The sequence below is a fragment of the Arachis ipaensis genome, chromosome B03 (genome assembly GCF_000816755.2).
Source record: "Arachis ipaensis cultivar K30076 chromosome B03, Araip1.1, whole genome shotgun sequence".
NCBI lineage: Eukaryota > Viridiplantae > Streptophyta > Magnoliopsida > Fabales > Fabaceae > Arachis > Arachis ipaensis.
The window spans coordinates 37,148,120-37,158,926 of record NC_029787.2 but is presented as its reverse complement, the minus strand read 5'-3'; the positions used below and the strand labels follow the sequence as shown (position 1 = coordinate 37,158,926).

At 36.5% G+C, this 10,807-nt stretch overlaps 2 protein-coding genes across 2 annotated transcripts; one reads left to right on the top strand and one right to left on the bottom strand.

The window, feature by feature from the left end:
• On the top strand, positions 2,227–3,420 carry LOC107630328. Its single transcript, XM_016333423.2, has 3 exons — positions 2,227–2,685; positions 2,776–2,824; positions 2,986–3,420. The coding sequence occupies exons 1-3, from the start codon at positions 2,567–2,569 to the stop codon at positions 3,280–3,282; spliced, it is 465 nt and encodes a 154-aa protein (XP_016188909.1). The 5' UTR covers positions 2,227–2,566; the 3' UTR covers positions 3,283–3,420.
• Positions 3,418–10,341, bottom strand: LOC107632971 (kinesin-like protein KIN-14K). The gene is made up of 18 exons (XM_021118768.1): positions 9,236–10,341; positions 8,964–9,121; positions 8,773–8,868; positions 8,486–8,687; positions 8,117–8,250; positions 7,955–8,038; positions 7,793–7,870; positions 7,605–7,700; positions 7,465–7,494; positions 7,041–7,379; positions 6,872–6,953; positions 6,672–6,767; positions 6,409–6,585; positions 6,222–6,328; positions 5,953–6,134; positions 5,000–5,848; positions 4,805–4,915; positions 3,418–4,709 (listed from the first exon to the last, which is right to left on the bottom strand). Exons 1-18 carry the CDS (start codon positions 9,354–9,356, stop codon positions 4,634–4,636), a joined length of 3,018 nt encoding a protein of 1,005 aa, XP_020974427.1. The 5' UTR covers positions 9,357–10,341; the 3' UTR covers positions 3,418–4,633.

Below are 10,807 nucleotides of genomic sequence, written 5' to 3'. Positions count from 1 at the left end.
AATTTAAAATATTTTTGGTTTATATATTTTTTTATATGTTGTAAATTGATGAATTGTGTTAAAAAAATTTTATGATTTGAAATAAAATTATTCGAAACATTATTGATTTGATTTGGTTTAATGATCCGTGTTTGAAGAATTAAATAGTTTGTCTTACTTGAAATTAATATGACTTGAATTGGTTTGAAAGACTCAAACTAAAATATTATAGCTAATGGCGATTATGACGTTAATTTAGATGCATCTGACTCAGACCTCAGTTAGTAAGAATGTTGCTAACCTAACGTATAGACTACACATTAAATCTATTATAGCGTATGGATACATAAGAGAAAATGACTACTGTTAGAGGTAAAGCCGCCTATGTGTGTATTATTTGATTTGATTTGACTTTTAGATTGAATATTCCCTTACTTCATTTTATGATTTATAATATATTTTAAATAAAAATATACTTTTGATAATATTATTTATATGATCTCATTTGGGTTATAGATATGCTATTTATTCATTGAGTTACAAAATTTACTCTATCAATTTCTTATGTTTTTCAGTCACATGTATTAATATTAGTACTGTCTCCCAATTTTCTTAGCAAGCAATTTTAAAGATAGTGATCCCTTTTGTCAAATTCGTAGATATTTGTGTTTCATATTTCACAAATAGAGTTGTTCTGTCATATTAAACTATTTTGTATTGTCAAATAATGTATAACTTATTTTTCTTAAACTACTTTTCATACTTCTAAGGTTATTAAAAACAGTTACAATTTTATTGTTTAATTTGAATACGGACTTGTCGGGCTTGCTTAGGAACAATTTTCTTGAGCGCTGGTCATGACTCTTTTTGGGTCGGGACAACTCAGCACTTCTATAGATATTATAATTCTTCACACCTTGCAATATTGTCTCTCTACTTTTGAATCTGTGACCAATCCTAAACTCTACACTACTGTTTATGATGTAATTGTTCTCACCCATATTGGAAAATAGAGTTTTCTCGTGCATCGCATCCAGATCCAATGCATAATAGTGACTGGGTACAACTGATAAGGCTGAAATTGGTTGCGGGACAGAAAGAAGATACCGAACTAATGCGTCCACCAGAGTCTCCAGCACAAATTCCTCCTCATCATCATCCTCAGAAGAACCACTATCGTTACTATCGGCAATATACTCCTCATCAGACTCCTCACCGTCCACATCCATGTCTACCACTGGATTAGCACAGTGCAACGGTGGTGGTGCAAGAGATGGTTCATCCTAAACAAAATTCGAATAGCTAGATCAATCGCCACTAACATTACCAACCTCCGCAGAAACCTCCATCACTTGTTCCGCTATGATTCTCCCGTAGATGTCAAACATGAGGCGCACATGCTCATTGCCATGAAGTCAAAATAGACAAAACTGAAAAATCTCATTTTCTATTAGTACTAGCAACCTATACCCAACTCTTCCAACCTCTTTGATCCCGCTAGCACCGATGTTCCTCAATATTAGATTCTTTAGTTCAAACAAAGAATTTACTCTCTGAGTGCACAACAGAATAGGATTATCACACTCAAATATTACCCTAGTGTTATTGTTTCTCATATGACAATTGCGATACACACAACCACATATTCACTACCACTAGGCATTTTTTCTTAAATTTGGAAGAAAAACGGAGGAAAAGAAGAAGTAAAATATTTGTGGAGAATACAAATAGTTGCATATCCTTTTATAGCTGCTCAACATTTGGCGTACTGTATCTCGTTTATAATGAAAACGTCATAACTTTGCATTTATCTCGTTTATAATGTAAACAAAATAAGATTGTGCATATCTCATTTATAGTATAAACGAGATACGTGTTGATCATTATCCCCCACGTATCTCGCGTGCAAACGTGATACATGGATTTCGTCAGGTATCTTATCTCGTTTACACTGTAAATAAAATAAGTAATAGAATAGAAATTCGTAAAAACGCTATAACTTACCTAGATTGATAAATAAAATATTTATTTTTTTATTTAAAAAATTTCTTGTTGTTTATTTTGTATTTTATTACTAAAATTGTCAATTATACTAAAAAATAAAAAATATTTGCTTAAAAATATATTTTTCATATTTTAATGACATCCAAACAAGTTTTTTATGAGTTACTTTTAATAAAAATAAAATAAAATATATACATAAAATTAGATTTGGTGGAAGTTTATATAAAGGAAGGAAAGGAAAGGGAGATGTTAGTTGTAGATTGTAGTTAGAGGCACAATAAATGCAAGCACGTTGTGATCAACACATCTAACTGGAATCTAAGGACAATGCAATTAACACTTGCACCTGCATCTGCCTCAAGAGAAACCCAATCACAAAGGGCAAAACAGAGAAAACATGTCAAAAATACAGAAATGAGAGCATCAGCAGCACGTGTGGTGCGAATCCTATCTCCCAATAAAGTCCCCCCTCTTCTTGCTCTTATCTCCCTTCCCCTATCTATCTATCTATCAATCTTGTTCTTGTTCTCACGTTCTCAGATTTAGAGTACCTTCTTTCTTTCCGTCTCTCTACCAAGTGAAGATGATGAATAGCTGCAGGTACCAACAGAGCTACGAGGACATGACTATGGGAATGGGAGGATCACTGCTTTGCCCTAAACCTCGTCGATTGCCTCTCTTCACCTGCCCCTCCCCCACCAGGTATAGTATCTCTATCTCCCTACCCTAAGATTAAACTAAATCAGTTGCTTTTCATTTTCTAAATTCTAACCGTCGCCTCAAATATTTCAGCTACCATTCACCTGCTCGAGCTGACCTTCTGGACATCATCCTCCCCAAGGTTAGCTTATTTCCTGCCTCAATCTTGAGATTCTGTGTTTCATTTATATGGTGAAATAAAGAGAGGATTTCTTGATAGATCCACTAAATCAATCTTTAATCTGGTCATAGATTTTCCTATGTAGTGTTGTTCCTTCTGATACCAAATATCTCTTCTTCCAGGGAGGCTGCTACCCAGAAAGAACCGGGGATCTGGTGGAAGTGGCGGCGGCGTCGCCACCGTTTTTCTGCGGATCTCCACCAAGCAGGGCCTCGAACCCTGTAATACAGGATGAACAATTTGGTAATAATGGGAATTTTAGTCCATTTACCATGCCATCCTCTTCTCCATCATCTTCATCGGCGCCGAGAAGCTGTGGTCCCATGAAATTTGGCCACGCGCCGGCTGCCGTCAGGATTGTAGGTTTTGAGTCTCTTAGCAGAGATAGGAGCAACTGCAGCATCTCTGCGGTAGCGTAAACCATTTTTGAAAGGTAAAGAACAAAAAAGGAGAAAAAGGGTGATTCCAATAGTCTAATAACCAGGAAGCAGAGAAAAGGTAGAGGATTTTAAATCAACCAAGTTGAAATTAGCAGAGGAGATTCTTTTTGTTTGTTTTTTTGGAAAGAGGAGCTAATCTTTATTCAGTGTTGTTTAGTGTGAATTACATGTATATATTGGTCCATGAAAGTTTCTGTTTATTAGTAATGTCTTGTATAAATGTGAAAAGGAGGATTTTCATCTTCCTTGGATGAATAAGAAGAGGTCAATGCAGAGAGAAGAAGAAAAAGGGAAGCAAAATCCTTGTTCTTGTTCTTCTTGTTTCTTTTTCTCCCTTGTTAGGCTTTATGGAGACTCTGTAATTGGGCTGTGTCTGCGAGTCACGTCCTCCTACTTTTGTAATTGTAATTTGGAGGAAATTGAGAATTAATCTTTGAAATTTGTGTGTATATTATTATGCTTTTTGATTGTTTGGGAAAGTGTTGCCTGTTTGATATGATGACCTAACCTTAAAGAGTTGAGTTGTGTATACAAAGTAATCTACCACTGAAAAAGGTAAGAGCGCATATGATGGTCAGATTTTAGGGGGATTTGTCTTGTATTATAATGTAATGGATTTTCTGGAATGAGAGACAGGGGTAGGACGAGCCAGCTAGTGGGAATGTAATGTGCATGTGAGTATGTCGCAAACACAAGCAAAGCGTTTAGGGCAACCGACAACAAGTGTGTATATTTTTGTTTTGATGGTTAGTGGTTGAGACATCATGAATTTAAATTAGGGCCCTCGTGACCTCAGTTTTGTTCATTAATTTGCAACTTGGAAGCTTATAATAATAATAAAATCCCTGAAATAAAGGACTCCAAACCCAGCTGGGATTCGCAAGATGGCAAAATTGTCAATTCAATAAACAAAACCAAAAAAAACACACACAAAAACGAAACGAAAAGTATTGTAATTTGCTTGTCCAAGCATCTCAATTTTTTTATTTTCTTTTAAGAAATGAGTGTACGATTCAAGAGTGTAGTTATTGAAACGCCAATAATTGCGCTGTAGGACTCTCAAAGGATCAATGTGTTTTGCAAAATTGTAAGAGAAGAGGTTTTCTCCAAGATCAAGGGTGAGCAGGTTGAGAATCGAACTTGTAAGTTATTTGTCACTGGTACCGTAGCATTTTATGCTTCCCGTTTAAAGTCGCCTCTGAATTAGTCAATGGAATATATGATATAATATATAATTGGTCACTACACTCTTGAGTGTTATAGATAGATATATATTTACAATTGCAATATGCGCGTAAGATAGTGAAAAAGAATATACATATAATGGTAACTAGCGTGTGGCTGTTACTGCCACCGTTTTGAACCTGGTTGTCTTAGGTGGCCAATACTGGCGCTTTTCCTTATACCTGAAATGAAATTTGTGAATAAAGTTGAGAGACAAGTATGCGAGGAAGAAAATGGAGAGTTGCAAGTTTAGTTTGAGACTTTGAGTTTGACATACCCACCTGGAGCTGGTGACATCTTAGGAGGGTCCCTTTGTGTTTTCGTGGGAGATGGGACTCGCACTGATGCTTTCTTCATCGATTGAACGCTTCTTTGTAATGTTTTCGGTCTGCATAATAAAAACAAGAAGAAGAAATCAACACTATCATTTCTGAACTTGATATATATATAATTCTTTAGCACTACTACTCACTTGTCCATCTTATCTGATGATTTTGAGCTTTCAGAACCATAACCATAATCAGAATTATTGTTGGATCTTTCATCAAAGTCTGCATCTGTGTAACTCCAGCTTTCCCGAGGAGTTTTGTCTCCTCCAATAGAGGATTTCGTTCGTCGGAGAGATTCATCCCTCGGACTTCTGCTTGTGCTTGGTCTTTGGAGTTGCTTAAAGTGAAGTAATTGTAGCCGCTCAATCTCCTCGTCTTTTTTCGACACACTGTTCTTCAGAGAAGCCACCTGTTCCATTAATTCTTTCACATCCTTGCTCTCTTTATTACTTCGTGCAGCTCCTAACTCAATTCCAGAAACCCTTTCAGCAAACTTGAGAGTACTCATTGTTTCGGAATACGAATTCACGTCGGAGTTGATTTGGATAAACATGAGCGTCTTTGCGTGACCACCAAGAGAAGCTTGGAGTAGCTGAGTGAGCTTGCTGTTTCTATATGGCACATGAGAGCTCTTTTGGGAGAGGGCAAAGATCACATCTCCAAATGCAGACAGTGATTTGTTTATATGTTGTGCCTCCCTAAGCCTATCTCCGGTTACTTCAGACCGATCTACCCTTTCGCTTCCTGCCAAATCCACCAAATGAAGATTACCAACCAGTGTAGAACCCGAGTTCAAATCTTTCCCTCGAACATGAATCGTCACCACACTGTGTGAACGGCTACTTCTTTCATTCATGGCAGTAGCGCTTATGGCTCTATTTTTTAGTCCAATGTCCATTAGCTTAATCACATCTGAAGGCGCATTAACATGGAACATGCTTGCATCAGGCACTGCCAATCCTTCTGGCTGCGAGTGAGTAAGTATCCCAAGTGTGTGCAAATCAAGGAAACAACACTCGCATAACAAATCAAAATATATATTATTTGCGTCTTCTTTTAAATACATATGCAGCATATATATAAAGAAAAAGGATATCTTTGTCTAGGAGAATGATCATTTAATAACAAATCGCGCACTTGCTCATTGTATATCTCAACCATTTGAACTCCGATCTCATACTCAATGGAGCTCGTTCTACTCGTGGAAAGTCTGAAAAGATCATTCAGAGCCCGATAATTAACACCAAGATTCTCGCTAGTTGCTCCGGTTGGACCAGTCTAACAAAAGTTTCCATCTTATAGAATCAGAACGAAGTTCCTTCAATTATATAGCATTAAATTAACATGTGCGGGGAAGGTTCATACCATTGTGTAAGTTTTCCCTGAACCAGTTTGACCGTAAGCAAATATGCATACATTATATCCATCAAGAACTGATCTTGTAAGTGCCTGTATGTCGGCGTATACATCCGCTGCATCATTCAAACAGTATCGATCATCAGATTGTGAACAATGCAACTCAATAGAAAACCCTGAGTATACAGAATTGAACCTTGAGTTGCGTCAGGCCCGAAAACCTTGTTGAATTTGAATGACCGGAGAGCATCTTTCCCTTGCTTAGAGGGATTTGCCACAACCAAATTATCTTCTCCAATGTGTTCTATAATGGACTGTTTTTCTTTGGCCCCAGCAGTAAATGGTTTAATGCGACAATACACTCTGATGTTTCCTGCATCCAAAAAGAAAGAAATTATGTGAATTCCCTATTCACCTACATTGGATGATCCCGAATAAAAGTAGCAAAGATAATGGCACCTTTTAATTCTTGGATTTCATTGAACAATTTTCGATTTTCAGCCACAACAACCTGATAGTTCTCGGCTGCATGCGCCAGTGATTTAAGGTTTACACCTGAGCGGTTTAAAATAAAATGATTAACAGCTTCTTGTTAACCAAAGTGTAAAATAAAATAGGAAGAGTGAGCACTAACATGACATGTGAACAACAGAACATACCTAACTGATTACACTCCTCTGCATAAACCTTTTGCTCTTGCATAACATCTTGCTTAATGGACTCCCAAGATAATTTCATTATCTGCAAGTTTTCAAAAGTTTGCACACAAGATTATAATGCTTAGCATCGTGAATATCATATTTGACATCAACACATTTGTAAGCGTACCTCTAGCTTACTAGATTGAAAAGTTACAACGTTTAGCATCTGGTTCTTTTTCATGTTCCACTCGTTATATTTTGAAACATAAGAAGACTCAAGCTCTTTACACTTATTGCGCCATTCTTCTAATTGCTGCTCATATGCTTTAGTTTTCTGTTCTATTTCTGCTTTAGCTTCCATAGCCTCTACTTCTAATCGTGAGCATTTTAATTCAAGTGCTTTTTTGCTTGTTTCTAAATCTTCGGTCAATGCTGAAATTTCCAAAATTTTGTCCTCCTGCTTTTTCATGGACCTTTCAAAATCCCTGTCATCAGGCTTATTTTCTTCCACTGCGAACTTCTCAGCCTGCACTTAACACGAATATGCGAATGAAAACCTCTTTTCTAAGAGGTGTATATGTTGCTAATCACGCAAAGTAAGAAAACATTACTTTTCGCAGATGAAGCTGGCTAGCAATGATCTGTTATACAAAGTTCCCTCTGATAAATAGAAACTCTAACAAATATGGAAAGAATTTAAAAGGGATACAGTTCTGACATAACGAGTACTAGACAGAGTTACTTATGATACCTCATCCTCTTCTATATTATTTCCAACCGCAAGCGCCTCAAGTGCTCTAATTCTGGATTGATACTTTTCTTCACGAACCTTGAAAAGATTGCTTTGCTGAAGGCACAGGACAGGTCAAGAAAGTGATATGATGAAATCCATGCAGAAAGAAAAACAAGTCAAAGTAGTAATAAGTGTATTTGGCATACAGTTCTTGAATGTTCTGCTTGGGCTGACATGCGGCGCTCAAGCTCCTGGGAAACTTTTCTCAACAAGCAGGCGACGCGCTGAATAACAAACATAAATATTAATGAATGAACGAAATGAACAATGTGCAACACAAACCAGAAATCTGTTAAGGCCATACATACATAAGGCATTTCACCGTTTCGTTTTTCAACGGTTTCTTCAAGAATACCATTCACAACACCCAGAAGTGACTGAGTTGGAGCATTCTGCAACATCAGATACTGCAACATATGAATGATGCTGTATTACATTCATACCAACGTGCAAATGTGGATTGAACTCACGTCTAAACTGACTGATTTCACCATTTCTGATATTTTTGTTGGAGAAAGATCTGCGTAACTTTCTTCTTTCCCTTGAAACACCTCGTATCCCTCGTGGAACTTGTGACCCTGGTGCAGTAATGAAGTTGGTGACTCTGCAATGAGTAACACTTGATGAATTGCAGGATAGCAGATACATATCTCAGGATGGAGATTCAAGTATAGTTATCTTAATGTGAGGTTAATAGCTAAATGTGAAGTTAATAGCTAAGAACCATTCGACAATTTGACATATTTGACTAAACTGCTATCTAACGGTTTTCAACTATCAACTTTACAGGAAGACAACTGCATGCAAGTTTTATGTCTTAGGAGATATGTTTTTTCCACCTGTCAAGAATGGGCTACTCAGGGAACGATGGTGCTTTGTGGTCGTCTCGGATGATGGTGGAAATGGAACACTGGGAGCTGTAATCCCGTGAGGGCTTCCTACTTTGGAATTAGTGGTAGAAGAATTGTTATCCCAGAAAACATTCTGCAAACTCTTTGCTCGGAGTGATAACAAGCAATCCACAACGACCTTCATGGATCCCTACACAAATACCAATTACATCAACATTTATGTTGTTCTGTATATAAGATCTATACTGAGAAGTGAGAATGCATGTGTCTTATACCTTCTCCAGGTCTGATATTGAAAACTGAGGCAATCCCAATGCATCCATAGCTTTCAGAAACGATTTTAGATTTTCTTCATGATCAAATTCACTAACCTACAAGAGGGAAGCTAAGCCAAACTGAGAGAGAGGTAACATCTAAAATCAATAGTTAATGCTAATTAATTCCAGCTTAAAAAAATTAGTATTACCACCGGGACGGAACCTGGACGAAGCTTGTTCAGTATCTGACACAAAACGATACCATCCCTCAAGCATGCTCTTAAGACATCGTCCGTGATATTTATCGGTAAGTTCAGTGAAGGAAGAAGGGTAGATATCCATTGAACCAAAAGCAATCGATGTTTCGCTGAAAATAATTAATAATGTTCAAGTAATAAAACCTTGAGTTGAGGAGTACATCAAATGCAAATTATTAGTAATTACTAAGAAGGGGTTAAGTCCCATCTTCCATCGATCATACCTTCAACCTCGCCATGAATAGAGACTATAAAACCATTTTTACAAATTCCAGTAGAAATGGGCTTTGGGCTGCCCATTTCTTTGGATTCTGTATTGTGGTTCTCTGATGTGGAATTATTCATTACTAGCTATGTCCCTGGAGGAACAATCAACCTCAGATTTTCATTGAGCCATGTTTCAACCAAATTCGCAAGGAATCGTCACATTTCCTGTAAAGCTCTCCAAAGCTGAAATTAATATCCAATCCATCCCAATCGAAGTTAAAGCTAGAACTTAGAATCACGGTAGTGTAAACTAATTATATCACAGAATGCAACGCAATGTAAACAAGACGAACTATCTAATAGAGGGCATTTTATCAATCAATCAAATAAGCAGATCGAGGGCCAGAAAATGTGTCATCTATCTAACAGAAAAAGCAAAGATCTTAATGCAACTATAATTAATTGGATTGAGGGATGAGCACATGCCATCATCTTCCCAAAGAAGAAATATTGAGAAGCTGGCCACGGAAGGCCGGTGCTGAAGAAAACAAATTTATTGTGCATGCGATATGGATGCCGAAAATCCAACGCTACATGTTAAATTTCAAAGATTTCATTATGACATTAATTTAATTTTCATAACAATTTCTCATTGCCATTTAACAGGATCCCGGAGAACCAAAAAGCAAGAGAAAAAAAAAAAAGAAGAAGAGAAGAGAGTCAAAAGAGGAGATCGAGTCCATTCAATTACCAGATTTTTACAAATTAATTCATCACATATTTTTTTTTTTGTTATCTATTGTTGAGGAATGTTACGTGCGTTACGTTGGTGGGAAAGTGCGAGAAGAGAGAGCGGGAAAGAGAAGATCAGAATAGTGGCGGGAGAATAGGCGAGGAAGTCTCTCTCTGTACCAGCGCCACACGACCAACCGCCAAACCACGCAACTTATACACGCATGCCACGTGTCAAACGCTACTTTTGTGTTGTCGTTGCTAAGACTTTCTTCCTTTCCTCAAAGAAACAGTCTTCAACCTTGGACTCCATTCTTACTTGCTATTTTAACGAGTCATATGCAGAAATAAAAAAAAAATAGAAAAGAAAAAAACTGTTAATTACCTAATGCCTTTTATTGAGTCATGTGAATGCACATCTTATCTTGTATATACTATGTACCATATCATAATTCATAATCTTGGACATATGGACATTTCGTCTCCTGTTTGTTTCATTCTTTATTCTTTTTGGTTAACATTCTATCTATTATTAGCCAAATATATTTTCTTTTCAACTATTTAACTTTCATGAAATTATAACAGAATTTCTACAAATAAGTAATAATACAAGAATTTAAAAGAGTTTTACATATAAGTAATTAATTTTTATATTTAAAACTAAAAAATTATCTAACCGTTTCAATATGATTAATTTACCGTATAAAATTCTTTACGCTCCATTAAAATTAAGTTCATAATGCAATATGTTATAGTGGTTTTTTGATATTCCATCGAATTGACATTCATCAACAGCCTAAAGTTTGGGATTTTTGTTCAAAATCTAAATTTTGAGAGTAGAATATACTCTCATCTTA

What these genes read in the sequence shown, in the direction of transcription:
- LOC107632971 (XM_021118768.1), bottom strand. Translation starts at nt 9,356, where the DNA reads ATGAATAATTCCACATCAGAGAACCACAATACAGAATCCAAAGAAATG. An exon ending in TGAAATCAGTCAGTTTAGAC is followed by an intron (nt 8,039 to 8,116) that starts GTGAGTTCAATC and finishes CTGATGTTGCAG; the next exon opens with AATGCTCCAACTCAGTCACT. An exon ending in TGAAATCCAAGAATTAAAAG is followed by an intron (nt 6,586 to 6,671) that starts GTGCCATTATCT and finishes TTTTGGATGCAG; the next exon opens with GAAACATCAGAGTGTATTGT.
- LOC107630328 (XM_016333423.2), top strand. Translation starts at nt 2,567, where the DNA reads ATGATGAATAGCTGCAGGTACCAACAGAGCTACGAGGACATGACTATG. An exon ending in ACCTGCCCCTCCCCCACCAG is followed by an intron (nt 2,686 to 2,775) that starts GTATAGTATCTC and finishes CAAATATTTCAG; the next exon opens with CTACCATTCACCTGCTCGAG. An exon ending in TGGACATCATCCTCCCCAAG is followed by an intron (nt 2,825 to 2,985) that starts GTTAGCTTATTT and finishes CTCTTCTTCCAG; the next exon opens with GGAGGCTGCTACCCAGAAAG.